The sequence below is a fragment of the Puntigrus tetrazona genome, chromosome 14 (genome assembly GCF_018831695.1).
Source record: "Puntigrus tetrazona isolate hp1 chromosome 14, ASM1883169v1, whole genome shotgun sequence".
Classification (NCBI taxonomy): domain Eukaryota; kingdom Metazoa; phylum Chordata; class Actinopteri; order Cypriniformes; family Cyprinidae; genus Puntigrus; species Puntigrus tetrazona.
The window spans coordinates 24,266,610-24,284,309 of record NC_056712.1 but is presented as its reverse complement, the minus strand read 5'-3'; the positions used below and the strand labels follow the sequence as shown (position 1 = coordinate 24,284,309).

Sequence of the window (17,700 nt, the reverse complement as noted above, 5' to 3'; positions counted from 1 at the left end):
CAAATCAATGGGCTTTGCCTACATATAATCATGGCTTCAGTGGTATACCTCTCTACTGGCTGGGGCTGTAGACCAATAATCTTGAACTGGCTAGGAAACGATTCCCGTTGCTTTAGTTATGTAACATTGGCTGTATATGTGCTGCACTGAAAAGGCTTCGGGGTGTTTTTGTAAGAGTATTTGAGGTCAAATGCTGATATTTTTCAAATCATGGAATAAACAGTCAATCTCATTAACATTTATGTCTTCCAAGGGCATCACGGGCATTCGTTTTGCCAAGCACCAGAGATGCTACATCAGAGCTCAAACCAAGGAGCTGCCAAAGCTGGACTCAAAGAACATCGACATAGAGGTATTCTAATCTCACCAAACACATCTTTCAGAGATCTGCTTCCTTAAAAAAGGTGTAAAAAAAACATCATGAATTTTGCAATAGAGTTCATCAGACTGCAAAAAATGAAAACTATCACCATTTATCTGCAATCCAACTAACCAGCAAACCCACGCCACTTCCCCATCCACCTCCACCTCCACCATCTCATCTTCCCCTCCAGCATTTTCCACAAAAGTATAAACTTGGGTCTCCTGTGGCCGTGAATACATCCGAAAGTCCACAATCCCATAACCCCTTTGTGGCACACATCAAATGGTGTTTGCCGTCAATCCTGAACTAATATTAATTTTTAATCATCTCCTCTGAAGCCTCAGCCCAAATAGCCTTAAGGAGAGAGAGAGGGGTCCTTGGGAAAGGTAAGCCATTAAAATGGTATTTGAAGATGTTTGCTCCGTAAATTTCACTTGACTCAGGGCTGAAGTGATTCATCTCTGTTCTCCTGCTCTAATGGCTGTCTGTGATGCTCAGCAAGAGTGATGGGCAAAATTCTATCAATCAAACATCCAATTTATCGGTGTCATGGAGAATGGCAGACGGCTTCGAAAAGCGCTAAACTCTCTTTCCGTCGCAGTTCATATCGAAACGGGGGAGTGAGGCAAAGTGTCGCACCTCTTTGGTTTGTATTAAAAACACAGTGATCTATTGTTGTCGCAAGTTCCCAGACATCCTCTTTGACTTTTGGAACAGAAGGTATTATAGGCAGAAACAGCCTGCATGTTCTCTCCCTCATCGTTTTAATGTCTAATCCATGTTTACAGATACTAATTGCGAAGCCAACGCCATATGTCGCTGCCATTTCTCCCTTTTTTTTGCTCATTGTGAAACCTAATTAGATTTTTCGGCTAAGCTTTATTTCACAGATGTGAAATCAATCAGAGTTGGCCAGGGCTGAAGCAGTGGGGCTAGAGAAAGAGGGGAGACGGAAAGAGAGCAAGGCGATGTGCCTGGTTCTCGAGGGGGGACGGGGACACATGGTGCAAGATGGAGCAAGCTGTTCCTACCATAAAGACGCAGCTAACCAGGAGAACATTCACACAAATGATCTCTCATTTATTGGATAAACAGACTAAAGAGTGTAAAATGCTAAAAACGCAAGCTGTGGGCTTCACACGAAGGTGACAGAATTATTTAGGCTTGCTAACTGCCTATTTACATTCCTGCTTTCTCTAAATCTTTGATTATATACATACCAGCATGGAGGCCTGAGATAAATCAGGATGCTATTGAAACCAAAGCCCGCTTGCCTGTGGACGATAGAGAGAGCTGGAGAGAGAGAGAAGCAGGCCATTCTTTCCAAGGTTGTGAGCATGTAAAGGAAGTAGAGGTTAAAATCCACATTATTAGCTCCAAGTGCAGCTGAGCCGCAGGGCATGCGACTGTGGTCCCAGAGCAAGCTGCCTTAACACGCTTCACCACAAAACAATGCTGGCTGAGGAGAAACTGCATGCCACTGATAAGGAAATAAAGCAGCCTGCGAGCACGACCAGGTGACAAGCATAAATTGTATGCTGCCAGTTTGTTTACCATTTTCAATTTATTCAGTCTGGGAAATGATGAAAGTGGTAATCCCTGAACTTCCCACTGGTCTCCAACTGCCCAAATGTCTACGATGAAATCATGGCCTGTCTTCCTGCACAGCCCTTGAGTCTCAGGATAAATTTGGTAACTACCTCTCTGTGTGCACCCTCTCTTTTCCGCATCATCATTGCTATTTATGCTTTCCTTTCCAAAGTTTACATGTAGTTATGAATAATTGCATATGAATTCTTGGTCCAGAAGTTTTTAAACTGAGATAAAGGGTGCAAGGTAGTTAGTGGATGTTAAAAAAAAAAACTAAATGAAACAATAATAAAAAAAAATATTTTATTAACATTTAATATTTTTACAGCATAATTCAGATTTTTTAATCAGAAGACTGATCAGTGAATATTTTATTTTTACAACCCTAATTTCTCATGTTAATAATAACTTTTGTTAGTTTTTTTTTAATCTCTTCTTACAGTGTAGAAGTTTTCAAGAGAAGACAAAACAGCTGTTTTTATATTTTACAAAGAAAGATCATCACAAGTGATTCATCTTATTTGGCATTAAAATTCTTGGATCCTTTAGCATCCCTGGCATTAAAAAAATGGAAAAATCCCAGACTAGCCCAAAGAAAGATATTTGTTAGAATTTCTATTCATGCCAAAGGCATGCCTTTGGAACAACGTGCTTTGAATTCTGCATTTTGCTCATGGGTATTCAGTTCTGGACACAACCTTTTTATGTCAGTAACCTGAGGTATACAGTATTGCTCAGATGTTTGGGGTCAGTTTGCAAATAGAAATCAGCCTTTTTATTAATCGTTTTATTCAGAAAGGATCAATTAAATCTGTTAATTTATAATGCAACTAAATAATTTATGTTGTAAATAATCATACATATGTGTAACTACAGAAAGATAACACTTCAAATGAAAAACATATTTTGATGGAAAGGTTTCTACATTGAACATTGACCAGCAGGGGTCATACTAACTGGGCCATGCTAACCAGCCAAACCTTGACCTTACTCAAGACATGATTCAGTTTTGCTCTTTTCTCTTCAATGCCTCTTCCACAACTTTTAGCTCTCAAGAGAACTCACCCTTAAACTTATCTGGCTAATTTCTCAAAAATATGACGAAATGTTACAGGATCAGTGCCCTAACCTTTGTTTACTCGTATGAAAGGCACGCTTTGCTCGAGCAGTCAAGATGGCCAATTAAAGCAGCCTACTTGCACCGCTGGCCCTTGTTTTAATTTTAGGCTAAAACAGCATCCTTCACTGCTTGAGTCATGCGGGCTGTCCTCCTAGTCATCATTAGTTTAGCGTGATTTGAGGGAAAGAGGTCCGGAGCAAAGAAACTGTCTCAAAGGCGCAAAGAGTGAAGCTTTTAATCAGGCGGAACTGGAACCGCTACAGGTCAGTGCTGTGTCACTTCCCAACAAACAAGAAAAGGCACCGAAAATGACTTCTAATAAAACAAGAGCAGCGGGATGAAAAAAAGAGGGCTGAGAGGGAGAGCAAATGGAAGAGAAAGAGGGGAATCTAATATAAATGATAGTAGCTCAGACAATAGCCTCAGGATTCTACATCAAGCTTAACTAATGTGCAATTAAGCTTTAGACTGGGAGAAAATCACCTTGTAAAAATATTTGTCATGTGAGCCGTTTCTCTGGTCTCTGCACTAATTAACAAGGGAATGTAGCAGAGTTTGTTTGTACTTCTATTTACACATAACTACAAGCACGATAAACATATACCTCATGTGATTACATTACCCAAAGATGCTTTCTAGATCTCAATTAGATCAAACTGACATACAATTGCTATCATTAAGCAATAATAATTTACTTAACAGCTCATGAACTGCAGAACTAACAAATTAAGTACATTATTATCAGTTGTATAATTAGTTGTATAATTGGTGACGGGGTGGATGCACCACAGTCTACTTTATTATGCCTAGAGGACTGAATAACACGTCAGTCCTTCCAGAGACCAACGCAGTAGTCAGACTTTAAAGTCATCTTAAAGTCAGATGTATTTTTGTACTCCTATTGCTGTACAAATTAAAATGCAACACTGCCAGTGCCTGCAGAAAAGGGAATTTTATTTCAAAGCTAGGGAAGAAATAAGTGTTTTACAAGAAGGTACAGCTATAGTCTTTAAGAGAGGTCAAATTAAATATTTTAGCCATGGTCAGCAGTTAGTTCTCTGTTCCCTACAGAGTGAAGTGATCCAAGGCAATAGCATAAAGCAGAGACTCCAGCTTTATCTTTTTCTGGCTGTGGGATGGAGACTTAGGATGCATGCGCAATAAACTGATAAACAGAAATGTGTTTGGAGGGTATGGAAAGAATTGGGTCAGTTTTAATCAAGCCAAATGAGCTTCTGAAAGTACAACTGCAATATCGATACTTTCCACTTGAACCCCACATAGAAATATTGATCCTGAGTGTTTTGTTAAACCAGTCGTTTTATTATTTTTTCACAAAAAATATCAATGCATAAAATAGGCTTTGAAGTAAAAATATGAACTGTGTTAGCAAGTTGTGTAAGATACGATCTATTTCTCATCTTACCAGAACTGCTGAAAGACACAAGGAGCCTGTCGCAAACCGCTCACACTGCTGACACTTCACTCATGGAGTTCATTTAAACAGAGACTGCAGCACTAACCAGAGGCTGTAACAAAGACACATCAATCACATTAAAGTTAAAGCGTAAATGTGGTTATTTATTATAATGGCTTTGTGTGATGATTGTTTAATGGTCTCGATTATTTAGCCATTGAAATTGTAGTTTAAAACAGAAGTCTGGCCATTTTCAGTTTAGTAAATTGCTCAATGGATATAATAACTTATTTTTATCCTCAGATATCGTTATGTGTAATAAAAGATATCAGCATGCAAGATCACTTCCAAATTTAGCTTCAGTTGCCATCTGACCTCTGGTGCAATGCAGTGTAAGGAATTTGTGAGTTGATTTAGTACAAAATTAAATCTTGGGGAAGTAATGTCGATATCGTCCAAGCACTGAAAGTTTCTGGAACTCATTTCTATGTTTTTAATATACTAAAGTGTAATGTTTAGTATATATATATATATATATATATATATATATATATATATATATATATATATATATAATATATATATATTGGCAATACTTTGCAGTATCCAGATCAACATGGTACTATGATCAGATGATCATCTATCTCTATCTATTACCTAGTATAAATGCTTTTGTTCAGGCATTAAGATGTACATTCTTTTCACAGATGAGTGAGACAGGTGAAGTGGATATGCAGATGGTGGACTCTCAGATATGGATCCCTACTGAAGAACCAGTCTCCAACAAAACATTTCTGTTGAATTCCAAGATCTTGGAGATTTGCCAAGATCTGCCCATCCACTGGATCCACCCATCTCCTCTCAGAGGTTACAAACAGGGCTTCAACACCTCGAAATCCAATTCAACCCTAGTAATAAGGTTTCAGAATAGCCTAAGAGTCGAGTCTGTAATTTCTTTTGCTCTCCACTGTTTGCTTGTACTTTTCTTCAATACGTAGGCATAAAAACACTAAATTGTATGGTTAAAGCTCTAGAAATGTACTAAGCAAACACTGATTAACTAATCAAGGACACGATACTTCATATATATTTGCCACAAACCACCTTCTGTTTATCCAAACGAGGGCATTATAGTACAGGAGGGCTTTTTTTCTTAAGGAAGATCAGAGAGGCCTTTCATGATATCAGTTTTTCAGTAGCAAGTTTTACTGTCTATTTTTCTTTGACGCAGACGATGAATTCCACGATGTCGAGGACGTGGAGGAGACAGCCGAGCTGGAGGCGAGAGGTTTACGCCAGGCCCGGGACATCACGGACCACTTACCAGTGAATGACTATGTAAGTATGAGCCCCAGGTTCATTACTAAAAGAGGTGTTCAGGCGGATGTGAGTCGGATAGTCATGCTCTCTTTCTTGGTATAAATCGTACATTAATCGAAGTTCCCTTTCCGAACTTAAAACAGACCATGTGGACCACAGGGTATTGAAATTGCTCTATATATCTACTTAAATCAGGCCAGTTCACTTAAGACTCCCTTAATGTCTTACAGCTAATGGAGAGGGATATTTAGCCTTCAAAGGAAGCAAGTTTGCCTTGCACAATTTTTCCTTGCCTCTCTTATGTAGTTAGTGATGTACAAAGACAGCCTCCCAAGGTCACTCATTAATGAATAGATAAATGTATTAATCATGCTTTAATTATCAAGGCATGGAGAATCAAGCGGCTAAAGAGTGTCCTTTATTGCGTCCATGAAGCGAAGCATATGTTCGATGATTAATTATCCTGAAGCCGCACGCACTAATGCTTTGCACACCTACGATATACACCTCCCCAACTAGCGTGTGACTTCTAGCCTCCAAGCACGAGGATGAGAAGACTGAGAAAAGAAAGAACTTTGGGTAGAGGAAAAAAGGCACATTTATCTGCAGAGGCCCAGGAACGTCTTGCCTGCCCACCTCATACAGCAACATGGGCCGCAGTGTAGCGTATAATTAAAGCAGACCCAGATGAAACCACCTTTCCCTTTTGAAATCCTCTCCTTCTATCAGCTGGTTAATACACACCAATCCAGCCAATTCCAAGGCTAAGCGCAGGCGGGCTGTGTTTGTGGGCAGAGCGATAACAAAGGCTTTTGTGAACGTCAGAGGGGATGTGGCTCCCGGTAATTGGAGTCTGGAGTCATGTAGATGCTGCTGGGAAGCCAGATATCCCAGACCTTTCAGAGGACCCTAGACGCAAGCCCTTCTTTAGCTCTCCCACCGGCAGACGTCTGCAGCTGGAGGAGGGAATTCGAATTTTGCTACAGGTCTCTTCCTGTTGTGCACTTTTTATAAATAATCATCAAAGTTCCTGTGACAGAAGGCCTGAGATATACGAGGCTGACCTTTCCCCAGTCCTGCCACACTGATGCGTTGTGTGCCAGCACAGCTCTGGATATCTTTCAAACTGAATAACTATCATCTGGCTGCGCTGAGAAATTGCATCATGGTCCTTGACCTACATTGGGAGGATAAGCCTCTGATGATTGGGTCCCGTCGAATCTCAGACTCGTGTGCCTGTCGCAGTTCTTGATGGTAGGCATCGTGACCCTGCATCCTGGCTGAAAGCATTCTGGCTTGCATATCGTTGATTGAACCTGCCTCCCTACATCTGATGCTCTGATACGCAATGAAGATGAATTCTCTTTGTACTTAAAAAATTTGGAGGCGGTAAGTCTCATGCTTGCCAAGGTTGAATTTATTTGATAAAAAAAAAAAAAAAAAAAAAGTACTGTGATACAGTATCACATGTTCTTTAATAAATTATTCTAATATTAAAATATTATCAATGTTAGAAAATATATATTACTGCTTAATATCTTTGTGACAACTTCTTTGACTAATTTAAAGTACAGAATTTTTATATTATACAGAACAGCATTTATTCAAAACATAAATTGTTTGTAACATCGCAAATGTCAACTTTGCTGACTTCAGTATTATTATTTTCTTTTATTATTATTTTCATCAAAAAAAATAAATAAATCAAACAATCAATCAATGGTTAATATTAAACCACAGAGAAAATGCTAATCTGCGGTAATTTAATAAAACTTTCTTCACACTTGAGTGTAATCTTTCCAGCATTCCTCTGCAGGTGTTCGCATTAGCATTTCGATGAATGTTCAGCTTCAACGATAATTCAATTCCACCATACAATGAATGCAAATGTAACATTTTTGTTGTAAACAGGATATCTGGATTTGTTAAGTAACCTGTAAAAGGGGCCTTTCTCCATCATTTACTGAGAAACGTGTCCTCCACAAGAGACATATTTGTGTTTGTGTGCACTCCGATAAGTTCCAATCTGCTCCAGATGTCCCAATCAGTTTTTAGAACAGAACAAAATGAAGCATATATATGTATGTCAAACTGTGCTCAAATAAATAAATAAACAAGTGGCGTGTTAAACGCATTTAATTAAGTTTGAGACGTTAATAAGTTAACTTTTACAGTCCTGAAAAAAATAATCAATTGATGCATGAAGAATTTTACTCAAAATGTATTTTTGAATCAATAAAACCCTTTTGGGAAACACTGTCTCTCTAGTGTCTCGATTAGCATCAAGATAGTGGGAAGTTTAAGATAATTTATCCCCTCAGTAATCGAGGTTTATGAAGTAAATCCACAGGGTGTCAAGTCGAGAATCAACTGTATGATGTGCCACACCATAATAAATGAGGAGTTCTCATACTTTCTCACATTAAATGCTACTGCATCATGCTTTACAGGTTTTATGACTAAACATTACAGAGAACATGACAGGCTTTGTAAGGCTAATGCAAAACGCTAGTCAGCTATGGGCACCTGTTCTTAATTACTCTTACTATGCATGACTGACATCATGTCCCATAGTACTTCACTTCTTCTGACTGACGTATAAAGTCTCAAACACGAAGTTATTAACACTTACTTTCTCAATGCGGCAGCATAATCAGTTTGATTAATATACCTCCACGGAACAATACCATTCATAGTCTGTTTGTTTTATCCTAATCACACATCATTTCACTCGACAAAAAATCTCTTATTTTCCCAAATAACATCCACCTTTCATGCTGGCAGGGGGCTTTTCTGTGAAAGTCTGATAAAGCAAACGGTGCTACACTGACAGGCTTTGTGCCGTTTCCAAAATGAATTGTTGTCTCCACACTCTTGACCCTAAACCTGACAAACATTATGAATCAGTAATTGTCTTTGTGCATTTGTGAGAGTAATAAATCAAAGAGTACAAGCATCACCCTGCTTTCTCTTGCACAAGTCTAATCATTAGAAGAATGCAATTTTCACTCCATTCATCATTGCATAGTGAGCTCATGAAAACTCATACATGCGCCGTTTATGGAGAACATAATGAGAAATGGGACTCCAGAGGAGAAATGCATGTCATTATGCATCCTCGCACGCACATGCACAGGCACATTATAATTCACTGTGCTTCATCTCAAACCCAAAAAGATCAATAATGATAATAATGTACCTGGTTATACTATACAGACACCTCAAATGACCACTTTTAGATGCCATTTTCATGGACGCTACATTTCCAAGCGATTTTCCCCCCTCACGTTCTTTTGCGTCATTTCCCAACAGGAAGTCTGAAACGTTGCCAAACGACCTGGAGAGATACAGCTTCATCTGCCAATCTAATGCAGATCAGCAGAGGAGACTAGGTCCATGACAGTGTTTTTAATCAGACGGATAACGTCATATTGTCTGCGTCGCAAGCTCGGGGAGATCGAAATGCAGTCAAATGAAACAGTGCGAGTCGAGGGTGCTATCTGCTCCAACAGTTACGGGAGATAGAAAGTTAAGTGGCACTTCTCGGAACCCATCTCGTTGTAGCGGCTGATCAAAGGCATGGCACTCAGCCCTGGGTAATCTGGAGAGGGCACGCGTACGCGATCACAATGGAGAGGGCCAAGGGCCATTAATTCTACCCAATTTACCTTTCACTCCGCTTTCATTTAGCCCTTACACCAATTCACACCCTGCCTGCGAGAGCAAATAAACTGATCCTTGTTGGGCGATCATTACCACGCTAATTGCTGTATGAACGTGCCATTCGCTTCATGCCAAAGTCAAAGGAGGGCATGAAAGTACATGGGGGAGGGTTCTCATTTCTGAGCCGAAATGAGACCGGGGTCGCTGCTCGGACTCAAGCGCCAGTGCTGCGCTTTTGTGGGAGTGGGAGGGCTGGGATGAAAGAAATAGTGTAATTATCTTTCTGGCTGCCAGTGTCAAACTTGCTGTGACTGAGAACGAACAGGCAGCGGGGTTAAAGGACTTGAATCAGAGATGCTAAGGCCAAGCGATGCCACCGGCGGCGTAATGGAAAGGTCAAGGGCATTATATCATATCTGATACCCCGGCTTGGCATATCAAAAGCATCTACTTTAAATGCCACTCTGATCCTTGTGACATATCCGAGCATGACAGGGTTTTTTGTCATCGTGTGTCTACACCCCATAATCACTCTTCATTCCCCCTTCAGAGCACTGCACCTTTTTATTGCTAAAATCAAGCCATCAGTCATGCGCCCTGTGGTGAGATTGCAGGTATTGTATGGCTGCGATTCTGACCCTGTTGACTCACTCTCTTTGCAGAGAGAAGCAGGGATGGAGCTGGACAACAGCCTAGATGAGCAGGGCTACTGCTGCCAGTACTGTCGTCGTGGGTACCGTTACTGTCGGCGATACCACGAGCCCCTGGGCGGCTTTTGGCCATATCCCTACTATTACCAGGGAGGAAGGGTCATCTGTCAGATTGTCATGCCCTGCAACTGGTGGATAGCAAGAATGCTGGGACGAATTTGAGGATGCCGTTGGGAACCAGAGGTGCTATGCTGCTCAGGGGTACGCGTAGACCAGCTTCATTTGTACGAAATGTCACATATACTCGCCAAACCTTTTCCATTCTTTGTGTAAAAAAAAGTCTTTTCAAATAAGGCAAAACATTAGCTCATCCTCGGTGACCACGTCACTGTCATACTTATATAGGTAGTCCATAGATAAGCATCAAGATTTTAATTTAAACTGTTTATAGATGCATAAGGGAAACTGTACTTTTTTAGGTGCTATTTTTCACAGTTTCACCTTATGCCTTCATTAGTTTAATTTGTGGTCCTTCAAATACATTTTTAATAATACAAAAATCACAGAATTATTTTCAACAGCATTTTGCTTGTAATTATTATTATGCATGCCATTTTTATGACCGTACTGATTTGAAACCACATGGAATATTAGCCTCTCAATTAATATGGTTTCAAAAAACTCTTATTACACAATTAACTGTTTAAAGCAGAGTTAGGTGCAGTCTCATGTCAATGGAGGACGTATTTCATGTCAACTACCCATATGTATACGGATGCTTTCTGTACGACTTATGCTTTTCGATTCTTTTCTCTGTCCATGACTTGATATTGATGCTAGAAGTAAAAGAGAAACAGGTGCTTTGTAAATGGTCAGTTACTGTACTCTACATATTCCATGCAGACCTTTCAAAACAACAGTGTAGGCGAGACGTTGTGATTTAATTAACATTGATTTCGTTTGATTTTGTTAGTTCTGCATGACATGATCGTTCCAATTGGCCCTTTGTTTGTCATGTTTCTAGTGGATGAGAGGCATTATAAGAAACCAGGTTAACAAATAAATTCACAGTAATTTGCATGTTTATATTATGAACTATTGTGTTTAATGTATTTACGCTTAAGCAAGTCCCTGTAGAACTTTGAAAATTAGCCTTTTTAAAAGCTGTTATGTGAATTTAGTGCAGTGTATAACTACACTGTACACATATCACGCGGCTATATTTAAGTAGTGACATTGCTAGCACCATAATTGCAGGTCTGGGACTGTTTCAATCAATTCTTTCATCCAAGCAAATGTGTGCTCTATAAATTGCATTTACGTAATCCAATGCTCTTTTGTGTTTTTCCAGCAACTTCCCTCTGAATAAAACTGGTAAAAGTTTTATAGTCTGCTACTAATTTACTGCTGCATATAAACATGTGCTAAGGGAACTAAAAAGTGCATTAAATGTACGCCTTCAAATTTCTCGGTTTGTTTTCTTTGGGAAACGAACTAGATGACCTTGACATTATTAGCTTTACGCCCTTCCAGTTCTGCACATGACTGAGCTATATGAAATCTAATAAGACAGACACGGTATATTATTCTAAATTATCGTAACGAAAACCTTGAAAGACATTACACTGAAAGCATACAAAATGCATCTACTCTGAGAAACCAACAAAAGAGCAAAACACAGGGCTTTCATCTTGAAACAAAAGATGCCACATCTGTGACAAACAACCACACAAAGCCACAAAGCATTCCATAGAGAAAGTTAAAACTCACCTTGATGTTTATCTCTTCCGCATCCATGGTCAGTTGTCTAAATGTGATTTTCATCAGCCATATCTTTTCTCAAAACACTTCTTTCTTCTGCAATACTAAGATCTAATTCACTAGAAGCCTGAGGTAAATGATCAAAGCACAAACGCAAAATACCCCATAGAAAGCTTATTATATTGGATCCTGCTTCTTGTATCAAAATACCTTAAATCACACGAGACACCAGCACTTATCTTGATGCTATACTAGAGGAAGTCACCTCGAATATTAACATCGTATAGCAAAAAAAAAATCTAGAATATTACTATAAATATATTTCATATAATAATAACATACATGCATAAAATAATATGATATTATTATTCCAGTTATCAAAGTATTTCTTTTTTAATTAAAATATTACATTTATTACTGTGATCCTTCTTATAACTTAATAGTCTAATAATATTAATAATAATAATAATAATAAAATCTACTTACTCATCCTCATGATTTGCAAAACCTTTATGACTTTCTTGGAAAACCAAAGTACAAGACTGGAAGAATGCTCCTTAGGTGTTTTTACTAATAGTTCTAAGAAGCATTGAATCTTTTGCATAATGCAAGACAAAGAGCAAGAGTATAGCACAAAGACATTTATGTCATTGTGAATTCAACCAAGCTGTTTACGATGTCACTGCACCTTGATATGCCATGTATTACCTTTCATTGCTATTTCTAGACACGTACCTGCTGGTGTGTTTCTATACATGTCAGCTATGACAGATAACATATGTTGTATATTTTATGCATATTAACCTGTTAAGGCTAAGGTAGAGAACCAAATAAACTACACAAAAACATCAGTGAGTCACGCCTTAAAAACTGAATGAATTATAGAACAACCCCATGCACATACTGTATACCGACCCAGATCCATACGGAGACGTGTCTAACGATTTCAGATTTAAAACAACCTATTTTCATTTGCGAAAGCTCAGAGCCGCTTGTATTTCATTGCCGAGAAAGATTGAGAGGGAGCCTGCAGCAACAGTGACTGCATGAGACTGAGGGCGAAAATTCAGCGAGTCTGGAGCGGTGCAAGGAGGCAGGATGACTGCAGACTACACAGGTACGCATGTGAATTAATTCCTTTTGTTAGCACATCAAAAGTGCATTGTAATTTACCTCCAAGCTGTTTGTTTTAGTTCCCAGGATTTAACTCGCCGGTTCGTGTACGCGGAGCAGGTAGTCTGTGTTTTACAGGCAGACTTTCTGCTTTAAAGCAGTACACGACGTACAAGAAGAGAGAGCAAATTGTTTGTTAAATGTATTTTGCTCAGGTGTGTCACTACTGCCCTCCAGTGGTGCCGTATGGACATGATCTGCGATAGCCTCGCTAACGTTAGAGATTCCCGTACTTCTTGCTGGAAGTTTTTCCGGCTCGTGTGGGATTCCGTCAAAGCACGCGTTTTTAAATCGGGCTTTTTTTTGCTCGTGTCAGCTCCTAACATATAAAAGGCATATTACAAGGGAAAATCTGCGTCCACCTGCTCCAGGTACGTCAACCATGAATATATTTACATATATATTTATTATTTATATATATATATGACGTCAACAACGTCGCCATCTTTTAACGGTCAACAAGACACCTGTTACAACGGAGACGTTTGAATTATCCGTTTTCACGTAGAAAGGTTAACCGTGTAATATATTTACTGCCTTGATGCTAATATTTTCCATGACAAAATCCTTTTATAGATTTTTTTTTTGTCGAAATAATTGGGCAACAGATCAATCTATGGCGCTCTGCTCGTTTTCCATGGACTGCACATAAAAATAAATATGTGTCTGTTTGCGTGTGTGTGGTGTGTGATATAATCTGAAATAATCTGACTGTTACTACATTGTATATTGTTTTGTGACACATTAAACGATGCTATATACTAAGATTCAATTATAAATGTCATTAAAAAAACGCTAAATATGTATGTTTTTGAATTACTATATTTATCAAACCAAAAATCACACACACACACACACACACACACACACACACACACATATAGTTCATTTACATAAGTGAGGATAGCAAAATAAAGTGAACTAAAAATGATTCAGACACTTTGACCTGACCACGTTTTTGCTTAAGTGTTTTTCTTTAATTGCTAATGCAAACCTTTTACACCAAAGACTGCACAGAATTAGGCATTGCTTGGTAATTGGCTGACCTTAATTGGTATTATCTAATTGTGAACTTAAATTAAACAGCTGAATAATTTTCGATTGATTGTAACCCATTAAATACATTTCTATCAAAGTAATCCAACATTATTAAGGTGAATTTGCTCTGACACAGAGTTCTTGTCGTATTTTATTACCATTTTCTAAACTATAGCAAATAAACTGTAATAGTGTGCTGTTGAGGGTGTCTGAATAAATTGTGCATATAATTATGAAATAATTTCCATATATTCTATACACAGTTTCTAGAAAGAATAATATAAATACTGTGTATGTATAACCAGAAAAAAATATTGACATTTTTGAATGGCTATGAGTGGAGAAAAATCAGTTTTTCTGCTAGATGATGTAGTTATAGCATCTACCAGCAGGGGCTAATGGGGCCATAATAATCAGCCAAACCTTGACTCTGTGGTTATGACCTGGGAAATATAAAATTATGGTTATTGTTTCATTTGTCAGTGGAAGAATTTTATCAATTCAGGCAGTTGAGCGATGTAGGGTGAGAAGTTTAATAGCTGTAAGAGTATTGCTTTTAGCTTCTATAAATTCCTGCTGTGAGACTGCTGCTGCTTTAAAAATTTGATGTAAATATAAAGTGATGAACAAAGGACGTAAATTGGAGTGGATGTCATTAGTCTTAGTTCAGTAACAGAACGAAACCATTGTTTAGTATTTATGTGTGTGTGTGCGCGCGCCAGCATCCTGGTGTGTGAGTAATCTTAGCGCAGCCCCTGACTGGAGGCACATTTCTAATGACCGCCATCCCTCAGCCGCCCCGCCACTCCTCACTAGAGAGACGCCGTGATGCAATAAACACTCGCTCTCTTCAAGCATGTCATTGGCCCCCAGCTACTTGTCGTCTTGCTTTAAAAATAGAATGTTCCTTGAGCTGATTTTGTGCAGCTGTGTTGATGTAAAGACCCAGTTTGACGCTAGTGAACCACAGCTGTCTAGAAATTCAGCTTTAATTTGAATACCTTTTTTTAAACTATACAAGGGTTATTTCGGTTTAGAAGTTTACGATTAGTCACAGATCCTATGACATTTAGCAGTGAAACACTGATCTCTGCAAGCTGTCCTGTTAAGTCTTTTAACGCTGGAGTCAACATGCCATGTCAAACAGCTACATGTGTTTCCTGGACCACGACATGCTATACAACATCTTTATTTTGAACAACATTTTTTTCATTCTGCTGTATCGTGATGTTTCTAGTTGCAACTGTATGTAAATTGCTTTAAAAATGTATTTAAAAATGACAGAAAAGTGAATGAAATGGTGAAGATTCTGAAATGATGCTGTGCCTCGAATACGCATTATAGTTGTCATAAGGGGTGTACAGTATCTAAGTAATCATGATTTTTAGTGTTCTTCAGTGTTCTTGTTTGTTAGGTTCAAATATCTTGTGTATACAAAAAATTCCATAATATTTTACTATAAAACGTTCACACAACTATACAGTAAAATGGTAGATTTTATATTATTATAAAGTTGTTTTTTTAAATAAAGGTTTTGTATTATTTTATAAAAGTAGGGTTGTCGCATTTTATATTTCATTTTATAAAATGTATTATAAAACTACAACATTTGGTAGCACTTTAATGTGTCCATAATACAGAATAATTAGCAAGTAAGTATTTAGTAGTAACCGTTGTACTTACATAAAATAAAAAGTACTTACCATGTGACTAAGTTATGGAACAGTTTGTAATTATGTAGATGTGATAGGCTGCTGCTGTTACACATTTGATGTCTGTTACACAGCTACTTATGTAACCAAAAGATTGTCACATGTGTTGCAGACTTTAGAAATTACATAAGTACACAGACATAAGCTACTTAAAATGTATCAATATTGCACTTAAGTGTATTTCATGTGTATCTATGTGTACCTTATCCAGTTGCACCTCCAAATTGTAATTACAGGCTGTTCCATAACTTAGTTACATAAGTACATTTTATTTCATGTAAGTACATTTAAGTATCTAATTAAGTAATTAATCTGTATTATGACACTTCAAAATAAATCCAACATTTTTAGATATTTTTATAGCATATTTGTAATGCTTTTTAATTTTGGGGCTTTTTTCTTAGTCTTATTCGGGAAAGACGGAAATGTAATTTTTACTGTACTGGTCTACCTCCATTCTCTATTTACCATCAACCCTACAGACTTCACATTAGAAACAAAAAGGTTGATATATATGTATTTGTCATATCTTCTTCTATTCATGTAACATTTGTACTGGTGTAATAAAATATCTTCCAATTTTCACAGCACAGGTTAACGCCGTGCAAATCGTTTTCAACAACCACGTTCAGTTGCCATTTTGCTTTGCCCATACTTGTGGCTACAGTTGCCTTTAACAGCTCTGGTATTGTGTTTTTCTGGATGTTATTGTTTTATTTTTCAGTGTTGCCTGTAGGGTTCAGAGTGCTGGGTAATCTGCAGCTGTGTGTGAATAGTAGACTTGGGGGTAAGAGCTCCAGCATGTACCAGCTGCCAGATGGCTCCATCAACAGACACATACACACACACCCACACCCCACCGTAAAAGACCATAGAAAGCCTCTCCAAACCCGTACCACTGAGTAATCACACACACAATCATTTCTATCCTCACCACAAGGCCAGCACACCCAGAGCTGCAGGTGTGAAAACTGTTCTGGGTCTTCTCCCAATCTGTGTTAGTTGTTTAAAGATTATTTGCCCACAAGACAGATTGAAAAAATTATTACGTAAAATCATGGAGGGTGGATATATTAAACAAATAGTAGAACGATAATTCTACATTAACTCTGATGGCATCTCAAACCTGTATGACGCTTTTGTTTTTTTGGTTGGAACACAAAAGGGTAAGTTTAAAGAATGTTCAAGCAGCTCTTTTCCATAAAAACCACGGAATGTTAAACTCCAAAAAGAGCGAAATACATTCCAATTAAAATCCATTAAAACAATATATGCCGTTATATATATAGCATTATATGCCATTCATAGTTTTTAACCTTTTGTGACTTTCACCATGAATTGTGGTTTTACATAGAAATGTGAAGAATGTTTCTTTTTGTAGGTTTCACAAAAAAACAACAACAGGTTTGAAACAGTATGAGAGTATTTTTATGACCAAATATTTTTGTTTGTTTAAAAATGCTAATGCTCTTATTCACCCACTCAGATGAGGGAACCATGCCATGATTGTTCAGTAACTCTTTTCGGCGCCTTGCTTCCTGTAGTTAACAGATTGCACTCACTCCTTCCTCACCATAGTTGCCGTGGTGCTCTGTAGTCTCCAGAAGGAGCAGACAAGCAGTATAAGAGCACATATGGCTGGAAACAAAGCTCCCCGCAGCAGCCTTGATTCACAGCAAGATGTTGCGAGATACCTGGGAGTGCATCTGACCTCTGTTAATTCACGTTAACAGAAGAAACGCTTGAGGAGATGCACCGGGAGGTGTACTTGTTTTAATACGTCGGAACAATGATAGCATCTGCCTTGTGGGCTTTGTGTTGTTTACCCACAGTCTGTGATCTTGAGTTTTAATTTCCACAGCAAAGAGAGAACAGGAGATCACACGTTCATG

At 38.3% G+C, this 17,700-nt stretch overlaps 1 protein-coding gene across 1 annotated transcript in view; it reads left to right on the top strand.

Annotated features, from left to right (window-relative positions):
- Positions 1-11,508, top strand: part of tnmd (tenomodulin) — a 31,390-nt gene extending 19,882 nt beyond the window's left edge. The window contains exons 4-7 of the mRNA XM_043256662.1: positions 254-352; positions 5,199-5,358; positions 5,723-5,829; positions 10,137-11,508. Coding sequence (XP_043112597.1) covers positions 254-352; positions 5,199-5,358; positions 5,723-5,829; positions 10,137-10,346 — 576 coding nt within the window. The 3' untranslated portion in view covers positions 10,347-11,508. The remainder of the gene's footprint in view (positions 1-253; positions 353-5,198; positions 5,359-5,722; positions 5,830-10,136) is intronic.
- The last annotated feature ends 6,192 nt before the right edge of the window (positions 11,509-17,700 follow it).